Raw genomic sequence first — 13,676 nt, forward strand, 5'->3', positions numbered from 1 at the left:
TGTTGTGCCACCATCTACATGTTATTCATGGCAATCAATGTACCATTACAGATGACAGGCCACAGGTAAGAGTGTTGTTAATATGGGCCGATTTGTCCTCGGGTGATTTGTCAGTCTATTGTGTCCTCCCCTGAGCTTTGAGGGGATGGGTCTGGCTTCTTCGCAGGTAGTGTAAAGTTGCTGCTGAACAGAATGAGCGACGGGCTCCCCGGAGTAAAGCCCGGTAACTGCACACTCTTGTTCATCCCTGGGAGAGGAGCAAGCTGCAGTCTTTTCCTCGGGTGGTGGGTGGAGGGGGGGTGGCGCATGGTTTCAGGCTGGACATCTGTCGCTTTTGAGCGTTTTTTTTTCTAGGCCGGGTCTCTCGGTTATTGAATGGAGCCAGTGACCTGTCAGTCTTGACTGATGGGACCCCGTGTGTGGGAAAATCCCACAGCCAAAGAGTTGCGGCATTCACATGCTAATGTTGCCCTATAAATACGAGGGCCGTGGCGCGCCGAGGGCCCTAGAGACGCGCTCAGATTCACAGGAGAAGACACAGGAGCGGACAGACACCAGAGGGAAGGAAGAGCATGACTGCTTCATCCATGGCGCACAACATGGGGAAACATCCCGGTGCCAAGGAGGAGAGAAAGGTATTTTACGCATGGATGTACCATGGGTTGGTTTTACTAATTGTCCACACACGCCTCATGCGCTCCAGCGTGGAGCCCCAACTCTTTAACCAACTGCACTTCTTTACCTTCACAGCTCAGAAAGCCGCTCATTGAGAGGAAACGGCGGGAGAGGATCAACACTTGTTTGGACCAGCTGAAAGACACTGTGATCGGAGCGTTCAGACTTGATGTGAGTACTCCCTCACGCCTCTCCTCTCCATCTGTGCGTAAACACGTGAGGCTGAATCGCGTTGACTGAGACGCTGCTCGTATCTCAACAGCAATCCAAGCTGGAGAAAGCCGATATCCTAGAGATGACAGTGAAACACCTGCAGGACATCCAGAGCCATACACTCAGCGGTGAGGGACATCGTCTCATACAGCCTGTGCACTTGACTTTATGCATCACAGTGGTTAAGTTGGCTCTAATGCATGAAAACTTCAAGCTGTCATGTTTGTTTTCCTGTCTGATGTCTTGTGATCCAATGGGGCGAAATTCAGTGGATTCCTTTTTACATCATCTTTGACCTAGTTGACATTGGCCAGCAGGGGGCAGCAGCAGCATATATAGTGCCTGATACCACAGCCCCCCTTCAAATGTGTATACATTAAGCTGAGATGTGATTTTAAAGGAAATTTATAATCTGGACACATTGTTTTTAATAGTTGAATGACTTTGCGATGGTCAACTGTGAAGGATTTCGTATTGCTGAGCAGCTTCCTTTGAGGAGATGACAGTATTTCAACATGGTTACTTGATAAAGTTGAGCCTTCACCACCAGGGGATGCTATTACTTCAACTCCAATTCCCTTCTTCCCCTGCAGATTCCTCATCAGGCCTGGAGGCCCAGCAGAAATACAGCACGGGCTACATCCAGTGCATGCATGAGGTCCACAACATGCTGCTCACGTGTGACTGGATGGACAAGACTCTGGGCTCCCGCCTGCTCAACCACCTCCTCAAGTCCCTGCCCAGGTCCTCCGACGAGCATCCCCTCACCCAGTCCACGCGCAGACACAGCGTCCCTCCTCCAGCCGGCCAAGTTATCCCCGGGACACCCCTCAGAGGGGAGTGCCTGTCTGGGAGGCAGCTCCAGAGAGAGGGGCCCAACTGCCATGTAGCTGGACGTCAGGAGAGGGCCGCAATGCACAGCTCCCACCTGGGGATGCTGGAGATGTGGAGGCCCTGGTGAATGGGTCGGATTAATGATCTTGGTTCTCCATTTTTTTTTAGACCATCCTCTGTTATGTATCTTATAGATATGGTGCTCAGAAGACAAACCTGTGGGACAGTTTGGTTCCAGTGATTATTATTGTAGGTGTGCTTTAATGATCCTTTTCTCAGTACTTCTCTTTAGAAGTCGACTTCTTGTAGCCTGCATTATAGAAGGCTCTTATTAATCTTTCATGTATTTATTGTATTAACAGCTTTATTTATTTGATGTTATAAGGCATGACTTTGCTTCTTAGACCACTTGCTTGCTGTTGCATAGATTTGTATGTCTTCCTCCACTACTGTAAAATTAACCTAAACATTATAATAATAAAACTTATTTTACATTCTATTCAGATTTGATAGTATCTTATGTTTTATGTTTGACCTTTTTGTTATAGTGGCCATTGACATATAACAGTGTAGCTTGGTCTCACATTGAGACCCCCCCCTGTTCGGTGTTCAGGTTAATTACTCATAGAATCATTAAACTCTAGATAACTCTAGATAATGAGGCCTGTTAAAGTGTTTAATACTGTAAAATCATTCAGTAGAGATTAGAATAACAATCGTACAAGTGAAAAAATAAAACTAAACATTGTTAAAGTCAGTTAACATTTGAAAACTTTATTAATGCTGAATAAATCAATATCTTTAGAAATGTCGTGCTGGCTGTGAAATGGGTCATCAGTGTAAAAAAAACACCAATGCAGAATAATCCAGTCTGACCACATTTTCAGCAGCAGCAGTTTTCAATAGATAAAGTCAGATAAACACAGATTATCTGCCCAGCAACAAATGTCAAGTGAAGAGACACCTAGCTAAGAACAAGCTAGCTAGTTGCAAATAGGCCTCCTGCATTTTAGCTCTGTTGGTGTTTCGCTGTTGGACCATATCAGACATGCACTGATGACGCTTCTAATGCACAACAGACGCAAAATGAATGAAACAAAAAGAAAACAAATATCTCTCGGTGAAAAAGTGGTGACACACACACACACACGTAGAAAACACATATGAAGATGTCAAGAGAGATCGAGGTGATGACCAGTGTCTGTGTTTTGTAAAGAGAATCCTCAGGGCCAATTCTCAGGTCATGTCTGAAAACGGCTTTAGACATCAACCAAAGCTTAAATGATCCATGGGCCTTTTTTCACAGAGTCATAAAAGCTATTACAAATAACATTATGGCTCGGTTCTACTGTAAACAATGATAGTGAGCCATCACCTGTGCTTTCCCTGCTGTGATGTGTCAAATATCTTTAATGAAAAAGGCTCATTGGATTTGTCAGGTGGCCAGAAACACTGTTATTTCATGCTAGCGAGCATGTTGGCTACAACCGCATCAGGGGATAACATTTGCAGCTGTGATCTAAAGGTCAATGCAACGTCATCAATCAGTTTTTTCTACTAAACCTTAGCCTAGAGTTTTATCTAGCAAGGCAATTACATTTGTGTTTCTCAAAGCTATTTCCATGTTTTGAAATGCCACAGTAGGAACAGCACAGGTGTATGATAAAATAACAATGGCTGAATTCCAGTTACAGCTTACTGGGACACTGGGACAAAGAAAATCATCTCCATTGTTTGAGGTTGTTGAATGAAAAGGTAACCTGGACAAAATGCCAAGTTGTCTGCATGGCTTGATGCCAGTAGAGATAAGTTCAATTTGAAATGGGATATGAGTGAACTGACCCTTTAACATTTATCAGGATGGAGGTTGATTCATATTAAATAAATGAATTAGGCCTATTGTAAAAATTGATGTTCATGTTTTTGACGTTGAAGGCTGACCTAAAAATGAACAATGAGTGGAGCAACTAGATTGTACAATGTGTTTCTGTAGGTGCAAGGTCGAAACACAGGAAACAGGGACTCCGGCCTATAGTTGTTTCATTTGACCTCTGGAATAGTATAGAAATAGTAGAAAATTGAAAAAAGATCAACAATATAGACAGACAATCATAAAAACTAGCAACAATGACAGAAAGGAAAGTGAGTAAAGCCATGCGACCCATGAGTTTTGACAGGAGGGTTTGGAGCATCAGTCATCTCCATCTGTGCGCAACACCATCAACTGTAGCTCTGGTCAGAGATATGGTGTTTATGCTTTTATACAGTTGTGATTCATCATTTAGCTTGAGTAAAACAGAAAGGTAGAAACGTGCATCTGGTCAATTCTCCTGCTATTCTTGCCGTTATGATTGGTCGCCACATGGCGCCAGGCGGCGGGTCTGAAGTGGGGTGGGAGAGGGGGCGCCTGGTCCCTCGGCTCGCTCAGCAACAAAAGCGAGCCGAGACAGCTGCTCTCTCCGCAGTCCACATCATTAAAGCTCTGCTACACGGATACAGGGTGGCGAGGTGCCAAAGCCCCTCCACTTCAAAGGTCTGACACTCTTCCTTCGTTTGGGCTACTATAGTTTAGATAGTGGGGCCTCCTGCGGACACCGCGCGTAAAAAGAGCACCTGTTGATAAACCATTATACCTGGAAGGTGGCACAGATGCCTGCGTGCTCCCTTTTCCCGAGCAGACAGAGCTGCTCCATTGTGAAGCCAATTTGCATGATAATAGCCTGTACAAAGCATGTTCAATAACGAGGGCAGAGGGCTGAGCGCCCCCATTACACATAAACAAGTAGACATTGTGCGCAAAGGACTAAAGCAGCACATCCAACCATACCAACACTGATATCACAGGTCAGCATCATTCCACTCTATAGAGTCAGAGTGTTATTAAATCATAACAGCCTCGTACATGTCACATTACAATAAAGACCTCATGTGGGCCTGTCCGGGGTAATGTTATCAGCACGCAGAATAAACTCACAGCGGAGCAGGCAACGTGAGAATGCAGTTGCGCACGAATCCGAAATCATACAAAACCACGGGGAGAACAAACGAGGCGCAGGCAGGCCAACACCTGTCGCTTTCTTTGGAGAAGGGCCCTTAATTCCCCCGGCTGATTCAGTTTGGAACCGAGGGGCCGCCAGGAGCAGCAGAGGCAGCAGCTGCCAACTGACGGCATCGCGTTACATCCGCCAGCCGAACAGACGAGTCTGCTGAGGACCGGACACAAAGGCAGGCAGAGAGAAGAGTGGGTCGGGCAGGGATGAGTCAGGACTGGCTCTTAATATAGGTGTATTTTCATATTTTTATATACGCGCGTAAAAGCTCAGAAAATCCCCTGAAATTATTGTCTGAGCTAAATAACTAAAACACCTCTTTGGATAATAACACTATAGTTCTACCAAAGACTGTTGCCTATATGTATCTGAACTCTCTGTAGAGATGTAAACACACTCGTGGTGCAGCTACTGAAACAGCTTCATGTGGAATGTGATGATGGGCTCAGAAGTTTGCTCAGGTGTCCCAGATGGACAAGTGCAAGCCACGTGTTTGTGGCCATAACATATGACTCCACCTTTCATGCTGTTATGCATTACACAACATTTGACAAGTGTCGATTAACTGACTCAATGTGATCATAAGGGCCTCAACACTCTTGTTTTTGGAATGTGTGTGCGTGTGTTTGGTTTTCAAGCCCTGTGTCAAGTGATGATTGTATTCTTTATTTTGTAAGTTATCTATTTTTATCTTTCTACTGATATAGTCTGAAATACTAAAGTGACTGACTCGTACAACCCTGTGCAGACATCCATCTGATGTTCAGTTTGTGAATGATATGGAGTTTAGTGCATCTGAGGGGAGGAGGTCCACACAGTTCATTAGTGGCAGCAGAGAGGAGGAGGGGGGGGTCGGTCGGAGCCGCTAACCCAACAAAGTGTGTGATTAAAGGCCGTCCAGCAGCAGCAGCAGCGGCAGCAGCAGCTCTGCGAGGCGCACACCGGGCCTGACCGCAGACAAAAGGGGTGCGCGCTCATTGGCTCCGGCCGTGTGCGCTCTGTTGTCCCCCAGCCAGAGCAGCTCAGCCCCCATTCACATGTAAATCAGCCCTTATAAATACTAACAACAGCCACTCAGCGCCAGCAGCACGTCTCAATAGGATTGCATAATAAACACGGGACGCCTCGCCTCGCCTGCGAGTTGTTGATTTTGTTCTCTTCCTGTAACCGGCCGTGTTCGCCAGCTGCCTCTTCGCTGGAGGCGAGTCGACAGAAAGCGGCGATCCGACCAACATGGCCCCCTCGGCTCGGCCCAGCAACACGGGACCAGACATGGAAGAAGACGAGCCCTACTATGGGATCCAGAAAGGGGACAGAAAGGTTGGTCCACACGGGGAGATAACGCGCGCACACACACACACACACACACACACACATGAGAGTGACGCACTTGTCACGCCAGTTTCCCGTCGCATCTGTGTCCAGGATTACGCATCTCGCATCACCTGCAGACTGCAGAGTTGTATGCCAGGAGTTTGTTTGGGAAAAACACAGACGAGTAGCCCGATCCCACATACATGGTGGATTTAAAACCTCATTTCACGCGTAATGCACCTTCCACGCACAGATCGACCCCTGTGCCAGGATCCTGTCACTGAAATGCGGTGTCCTCTTACTAAAATGAGATCTGTTGTGTGTCTGCAGGTCAGGAAGCCTCTGGTGGAGAGGAAGAGGCGAGCTCGCATCAACGAGAGTTTGCAGGAGCTGCGGACTTTGCTGGCGGACACAGACGTGAGTGCGGAGCGCACACTGCGCCGGCCGCAGGCTCCATCACCTGTGCATGTGTGGAGGTAGAGCCGCTAGATTTTGTTTCTAAAGCTTCTCTGCTCGTCTTTGCCACAGCTTCACTCTAAAATGGAGAACGCAGAGGTGCTGGAGATGACGGTGAAGAAGGTGGAGGACATCTTGAAGAACCGGAGCCAAGGTCTGGACTGATTTGCCCATTTATACACTGATGCTAGTTAGCAATTGAGATCAGATAAGCATGCAGTCAGTAGATCTTAAACAAGTTTATGCGCATGATGTTGGAGAATTACCAACACTAACTCGTATTCACACCCCTGACAACTGGAGTGTACATCCTCTATAACCTGCAGACCTCAGTGATCTGTCCTATGTATGATCAGGGACACATAGCATTTGATGTAACAGCTCAAATTCTGCCCATTATTTTGTTGGATAATCCCTTATTTTCAATTTAGTAACTACATTATTTAACTGCTTAAAATGCTTTCATAGACAATTTGAGGTTTCAAAAGATGATATCCAGCCTCATTTTATGGTATATGTGGATATTATAATGTTACATTACCCCGCTTTAAGTGTAATGGGGGAATACAAACTTAGAACCTAAGAGGACAAAGTATTAATCAAATCCATCCTTTGTGGAAAAACAATCTGAAACTGAGATGGTGAAAGTCTACTAGTTGTTAAATCACAAATTCAATCTTATTCAGTGTTCTCACCCGGACTGACTACAGTGATAATAACATGTTGGGATCAATGGTAAAACATGTTTTGAGACCTGAGTTTACAAAATGTATTTAAGTGAAAACTAAAGCAGAATGGCCTCTTCAGAAGAAGTGTCATATTGGTGGACTATTGTTCATGCTGACTCAGTAACATTTCATTGCTGTAGTATTTATATTTTCAATGCATCATATTTGACTGGTTGATGGTGTGTTTTGTATGAAAATCCGTATGAAGTAGATGAAAAGCAACATCAGCTGACAAGTGAATGTGGTGGCGTATTAAGTGTAATGTTTCCCTCTGAAATAAAGTGGAACACTCGCACAAAATGGAAATACCTCTGCGAAAGGCAATATCTCCCGATTTGTACCATAACCACAAGCAGTGGTGCATCATATGAGTCCTATCATGTTTATTCATTTCCCAACTGTCTCTCTCCTCTCACAGAATCAGACACACTGAACCATGAAGCCAGTGAGAGGTTTGCAGCCGGCTACATCCAGTGCATGCACGAGGTCCACATGTTTGTGTCCAGCTGTCCCGGGATAGACGCCACGGTGGCGGCGGAGCTTCTCAACCACCTCCTGGAGTGCATGCCCCTGAACGAGGACCACCTCCAGGACGTGCTGGTGGATCTGATCACAGACACCCCCGGGAGCAACGGCAGCACTTGGCACGGAGGCGACGAGACATTCTGCTCGAGTCTGGCCTCGCCCGGAGGACGGAGTCTCTCCATCTGCTCGTCCTCAGCCCTCTCCCCGGCCCCGTCCACCACGTCCAGCGAGGACCTGTGCTCCGACTTGGACGACACCGACAGTGAGCACAACCAGAGCTCCACGGAGAGCATGGAGAGCAGGGAGGTCCTCGGCATGCCCGCCATGACATACCCTCAGTCTATGTGGAGACCCTGGTAGAGGGCAGGAGGGGAGACATGTAGCAGCAGGGGATGAGGGGTGTCCTTTAACGCTAGGACACTGGACCCTCCTGCTGACATAAGGGAAAATTCCACCTCACAAACACTTTTTTGGTGGCATACCCTGCATCTATGATCTCCTCGACCCCTGCAGGTAGCTGGTCACATGCATGGATTTTCAATAATCCAATCTGTTCAATAGGAGACCTTACAGTTCCGACGGCAGCCTAGGTTCATCCAAAATGGAATAAATCCGTGGATCGCTCTGCATCTAAGGAGCAACCTGGACTGTGGCTTTTCTTCTCAACTGATTGCAGCGAGATGACAGGCTTTCCCCTGAACCCTGGGAAATGTAGGAAACCACTTAGTGAAGTGTAAAAGTAGAAGTAGACAACAGTGCCTCGGATATCACAGAAGAACGTGTAAACCAGAGTGTTAGAAGGTGGAGTCTTCCTTTCTCTCATCGGAGGGGCCCTTCCTCTCAAAGGAAGTGACACCCAGCTTTGAGTCCTCTGTTGTGATCCCCCCCCCCCTATCAACACACTTATAACCCAACAAAGGACAGAAAACGAACAGTTCCGGATGTTCACACTTTTTTTTGTCAATAACTCTGTACATAGGATTTTGTATGAGGAGTGAAGCTCTTTTAGAAGATTGTCTCTGATTAATTAATTAATATAAAATATTTCTATTGTATTTCAGACCTGTAGTTTAATGGACCAGTGTAGCCTCCTATAGAATGACCACTTTATGTTGTAATGATGTTTAGAACAGCTGTAGCCTGTATATTGTCTTGCGTTTTCAAAATAAAATAATGTAACTGAAATGAATTGTGTGTGATATGAGTCAATGAATGGATCAAATGTCTTCAGGAGAAGAGTGGGTAAAAGTTCAATTCAGGAAGAAATGTGGAATAAAATCTTGTCAGAGAATGTTTGTTTATCACAAATGTATATTTCTCTCGGCTAAAACCTGTATAGTATATGTTATAAATACATCTTACACCTTTTCTCTCACAATTCAATATTATGAAGAAAAGAAACTGCAATTTGTCATATTCTAGTATATGTTTGTGTTCCATTTGGTCTCCCAGTCCCAGGACACTTTGGTGCCACATAGTAAACTCTCATTTCTGACTTGCTCAACATTAAAATCAATAGTCACAGAGCAAATCAAAAATCATGTCCTCGCAATGTGCTTGCTTCTTCTTGGAGCTGCGGGGCCCTCACACCACGAGCACGCACCGTGCGTAAAAGCGCACTGCGCACATGAAAGGGTCACACCTCTGAAGAGCCGTCCCTCTCACACCGAGCCTGTTAACAAAGGTCTGTTAGATCCTGTCTGGACTGCGAGGGCCAGCCGTCACCCCACAGAGAGGCAGCGGCGGCGGGGGCGACACGACCCCTCATGTCGGCTACAAACTCAAATCATGAAGGTCTGAGCGCGTTCCACCCGGGAAACACGCACGTATCTCTTGTTTTTCATTATCCATGAAAAGGCCACGTCTAATATCTGGAAATACCAGGTGATTCTGGTGTCCTGAACGAGACAAGCCCAGGGGGGGAGGTGGAGGTGGAGGACTCGGGTGTGAACTTCGGGGGAAACGCATTGAAATGGGAGCGGACGGACGAGACACGGTGATCAAAGCTTTGACAGACATTTGACAGAGGAGCGTCAAAAGGCCGTCGAGTTGAAAAGACACTAAAAAGAGGATCCAAGCAGGCTCAGGTTCTTCAAAGAGAAAAGACACACACACACACACACACACACACACACACACACACACACACACACACACACACACACACACACAGCCTTTGGAGAATAATGGCGATTCAACATTTCACTTTAAACAAAGAGTAAAATATTACACCAGCAAACCTAGGTACAGACTATGCACCAGAAAACAGTAGGATGCCCATCCAATGAGAAAGTGTTTGCTTTAACCTTAATCTAAAATGCCTTAATAATAAATAACTTCATAAATAACCCAATGTAATCCCTTCATAGTGTTTTCTGGAGGTGGACATTGTTTGAATGTATAAATGCTGAGTGTATAATCTGGTCTAACGATGCAACAAGGCATATTGTGGTACACGAATGTGCACACGACGATTGCTGTTTGTCGACCTGTTCATTTACACCATATACTGATCCTATATGCATCATGGCTTCAATTCAATTCAAGTTGATTTGTATAGCTTCAAATAACAACATACATTATCATCAAGGCACTTCAGGTCACGGCCCTGACAATATTGTAGAGAAACCCAACAGTTCCCACAACGAGCAAACACTTTGTGAGAGTGGAGAGAAAAAACTCCCTCATTAATTGGAAGACACCTCCCGAACCAGACTCAGTGTGGGCGGACATCTGCCTCGACTGGTTGGGGTGAGAGGGGAGAAATGAAGGAGAGAGGAGAGGTGGGTGGAAAAGAGGGGAGAGACGAGAGAGAGAGAGAGAGAGCAGGAACAATTGTGTAGAGTTTTAATTAAACCTCTGTCAGGTTGGTTGTGAAAAAGAAAATTCCGGATCCGCCCCCTGGTCTGGATCCACATCAAAATATATTAGGTTCTCTCCAGACTCTTCCTGCATCCTTCCACCAAATGTTGTGATAATCTGTCCAGTAGTTTTTGTGTGATCTTGTTACAAACGTACAAACTTAAAAACAAACACGGATGAACAAATGGTTGAAATGAGTTTGGAGCAGTTTTCCTCCAATCAGCTGCGACCAAGTATGACCCACATGACACATCAGATGTCTGAAACTGCAACATTTACTTTTTCAGTATAGTTCTCTCCTTGTTTCTTTGACAAACCTTGTAATTAATGTCCTTAAATATACTGAATGTATGCTCACTGCACAAACACCATTCACTGAGTGCTGTGTCGCTTCTGCCTCAGAGTGGATGTTGAGGAATATGAGAGGACGCTGTTTTGGCTAAATTCAATTACAGTCACACTCCATTCTGTCTGACCAAACTAATACAATTGAAGTTATTATTTCCTGCACACTCAAATAAAATCCTCATCTGACTCTACACTCTGAAAATATAGTCAAATATTGCGTATCATTGGAAATAAGGCAAAAACTCTCAGTCATATATATTGTGAATTGCATGTTTTTGGTAGATTATATAAACGCAGAGTTAATGACTGTGGGAATACCTCCCCTAATCAAAGGGTGAATCTGTTAACTGAAAATGACAGAGGATAGGCGGAGCACTTTGTCAGATTTTAGTTAAAGGTGGTGCTGGTGCTAGTGGCGGGGGTGGTGGGGGTGGGGGTGTTAAACACACAAATGAGGGAGGACTTTTGTGCCCAAATGTATCAGCTGTGAGTTTGTGACCATGCATATGATTTCTGAGGTTAAAGGTCGGCGAAATACAACAGTTGGCGTGAGGGAGACGCAACGGCGGAGGCGAGCATATGGCGCTGAAACAGATCCCCTGGGAGAGCCCTGCCATCCTCTGGTGCTTCTCAACTGTCTTTGACTGTGAGGGAACAATCACTCTGTAGCAGCAGCTCTCACATGCTGCGTGCACACACACACCACACACACACACACCACTCACTGCACCGTATCCCACCCAGCACACCTTCATTTCAATTCTCACTCTGTCACAACTAAACAAGCGTGGGACTCATATCGATCTAAACTCATTATATTTTCTTTGTAAGTAAAGGTCTGTAATTTGAAGGGAGACCACCACTTTTATAAATAAAGGTCAGTTTAATACAGCAGAGAACAAGTCAGCAAGTTGAAGAGAAAATAACCCTGATGAGTCATTTCATCTACAGACGACAAACGACACGAAGGCTGGGCTACACACACAGGCTCTGCTGAGTGCAGCTTGTGTTCACCATACAAGATCCTGTGGGTTATTTTATGGAAAGAGCTCAAAGGCCTGTAAATGTTTTGCTCCACTCAGATGGAGTCCTCCATTGACGATAGAAAAATATTGATCACATACATACAGTATATATGTGTGTGTTTGAATGTGACAATAAGAGGCATACATATAGTATATGCAAATATATAGAATTGGTATATGTTATACAATAATATGCAGAATTTGCAAGATTATATTAAATAAGAGTTTACTTCATCTCTTTAAACAGGTCTTTGAGTAATTTTTGTGAATCAGTTTTTATGCACTTTACTTTATTCACACTGTATTGATTTCCTGTTTGAACATTTTGTATGAGCTTGTACATTTCTGATTCCAACTTTGTATGGCCCTGAAGTGAACTTTGTGACTCTATAAATAAATCTATATGTCCTATATAAATAAACTTGATTTACTTTGCTTTAACGAGGAGAAAGTTATGTTGTGTTTTTATTTTGGCTTCACTTTTTTCTTCAGAAAGAACATAAGAATGAAGCAAGAATTAACTTGATGAGGGTCCATGTGGACTCTTTAGGTTTCAGTTCAGTGTCAGTTGGGGTCACGACAGATGAGTCACACTGGTTATACATATTTCTGTAGTTTTTATTACAACATGGTTTCCACGTGTCAAACAACACATTTGAACTACAAAAAAATGTACAGAACTGTGCTAGTTTAATAAACCACAGATTCATACAGCGGCAATGAAACCAATTTATAAGACCATACACGACATCATGTGCCAGAGCTGTTTGCATTTACAGATCAGGGTGCTTCCAACAGCCCACCAGTGTGTATTGCACTTTAAATGCATTTCCCTCATTGTGAGGCCTTAAGAGAAAAGTAAGGCTAAAAAAAAACCACGTGCGGCTTCACTCCCTGCGTTCACATCTCATTCCCACACTTCAGCTCAGACGTGAATTAAATTACATTCTTGCATTCTCCCTGGTTTAGACACAGGTGAGTGTTGGAGGCCCGGCCCCTTTGACATATATCGCACACGAGAAGACAAAGACGGAGATAGACTGCAGCTGGTAAAGGTGGTTGCGGGGCCCTGTTTTCTCTTTGCCACCATCCATAGGAACAGCAGGAGTCAACAAGACAAACTCTTGTCGCTCACGGGAATCACACAAGTGTCCGCTGTGCTTTGCCGACATGCATACACGCGGTGTTCTGCTTACAGTAACATGACCTGGGATTTGTTAGAGGTAAGGTGCATCCCCAATGACGTAAACAAAAAAAGCCTCTTTCCTTCATAAGACCAATAACATAAAACACAAGACAAAATAAAAAAAATAGAGCAATACAAAAAAATGTTCTGAAAGTGAACAGGAAATAAAAATTTAAAACAAAACAAAAAAGACGCAAACTTCTTGGGTCCAGTCTGTGTTACATTCAAAGGCCCTGCCCTGACTGTTTGTTTCTCTCCCTTAGCACCAGTTGTTCCCAGTTCTCACACTGTTCACATCAACTACACAGAGTCAACGTGGACCACAGTTTCTTCACTACTAACTGTTGGATGGCGAGGGGGCGGCGCGGGTGCCGTTTCCTGAGTAAGCCTGGTTTCTACAGAAGCTCACTGACGCCAACATGGTCCCCCTTGTGTGCTACAACCATGAAGCTGTGTCCCA

The 13,676-nt window shown here is 44.9% G+C and overlaps 2 protein-coding genes across 3 annotated transcripts; both read left to right on the forward strand.

The window, feature by feature from the left end:
- The first annotated feature begins 216 nt into the window (after positions 1-216).
- On the forward strand, positions 217-2,232 carry her8.2 (hairy-related 8.2). Its single transcript, XM_034604389.1, has 4 exons — positions 217-635; positions 751-846; positions 938-1,016; positions 1,482-2,232. Exons 1-4 carry the CDS (start codon positions 573-575, stop codon positions 1,847-1,849), a joined length of 606 nt encoding a protein of 201 aa, XP_034460280.1. The 5' UTR covers positions 217-572; the 3' UTR covers positions 1,850-2,232.
- Positions 2,233-5,731: 3,499 nt separating this feature from the next.
- Positions 5,732-8,980, forward strand: her13 (hairy-related 13). Of its 2 annotated transcripts, none has more exons than XM_034604387.1 (4): positions 5,732-6,092; positions 6,417-6,503; positions 6,615-6,696; positions 7,689-8,980. In XM_034604387.1, the coding sequence occupies exons 1-4, from the start codon at positions 6,006-6,008 to the stop codon at positions 8,153-8,155; spliced, it is 723 nt and encodes a 240-aa protein (XP_034460278.1). In that variant the 5' UTR covers positions 5,732-6,005; the 3' UTR covers positions 8,156-8,980. The 2 variants fall into 2 exon arrangements, with proteins under 2 accessions (XP_034460278.1, XP_034460279.1); XM_034604388.1 differs by lacking the exon at positions 5,732-6,092 and adding an exon at positions 6,162-6,292.
- Positions 8,981-13,676: the final 4,696 nt, after the last annotated feature.

The sequence above is a fragment of the Hippoglossus hippoglossus genome, chromosome 13 (assembly GCF_009819705.1).
Source record: "Hippoglossus hippoglossus isolate fHipHip1 chromosome 13, fHipHip1.pri, whole genome shotgun sequence".
Taxonomy (NCBI): domain Eukaryota; kingdom Metazoa; phylum Chordata; class Actinopteri; order Pleuronectiformes; family Pleuronectidae; genus Hippoglossus; species Hippoglossus hippoglossus.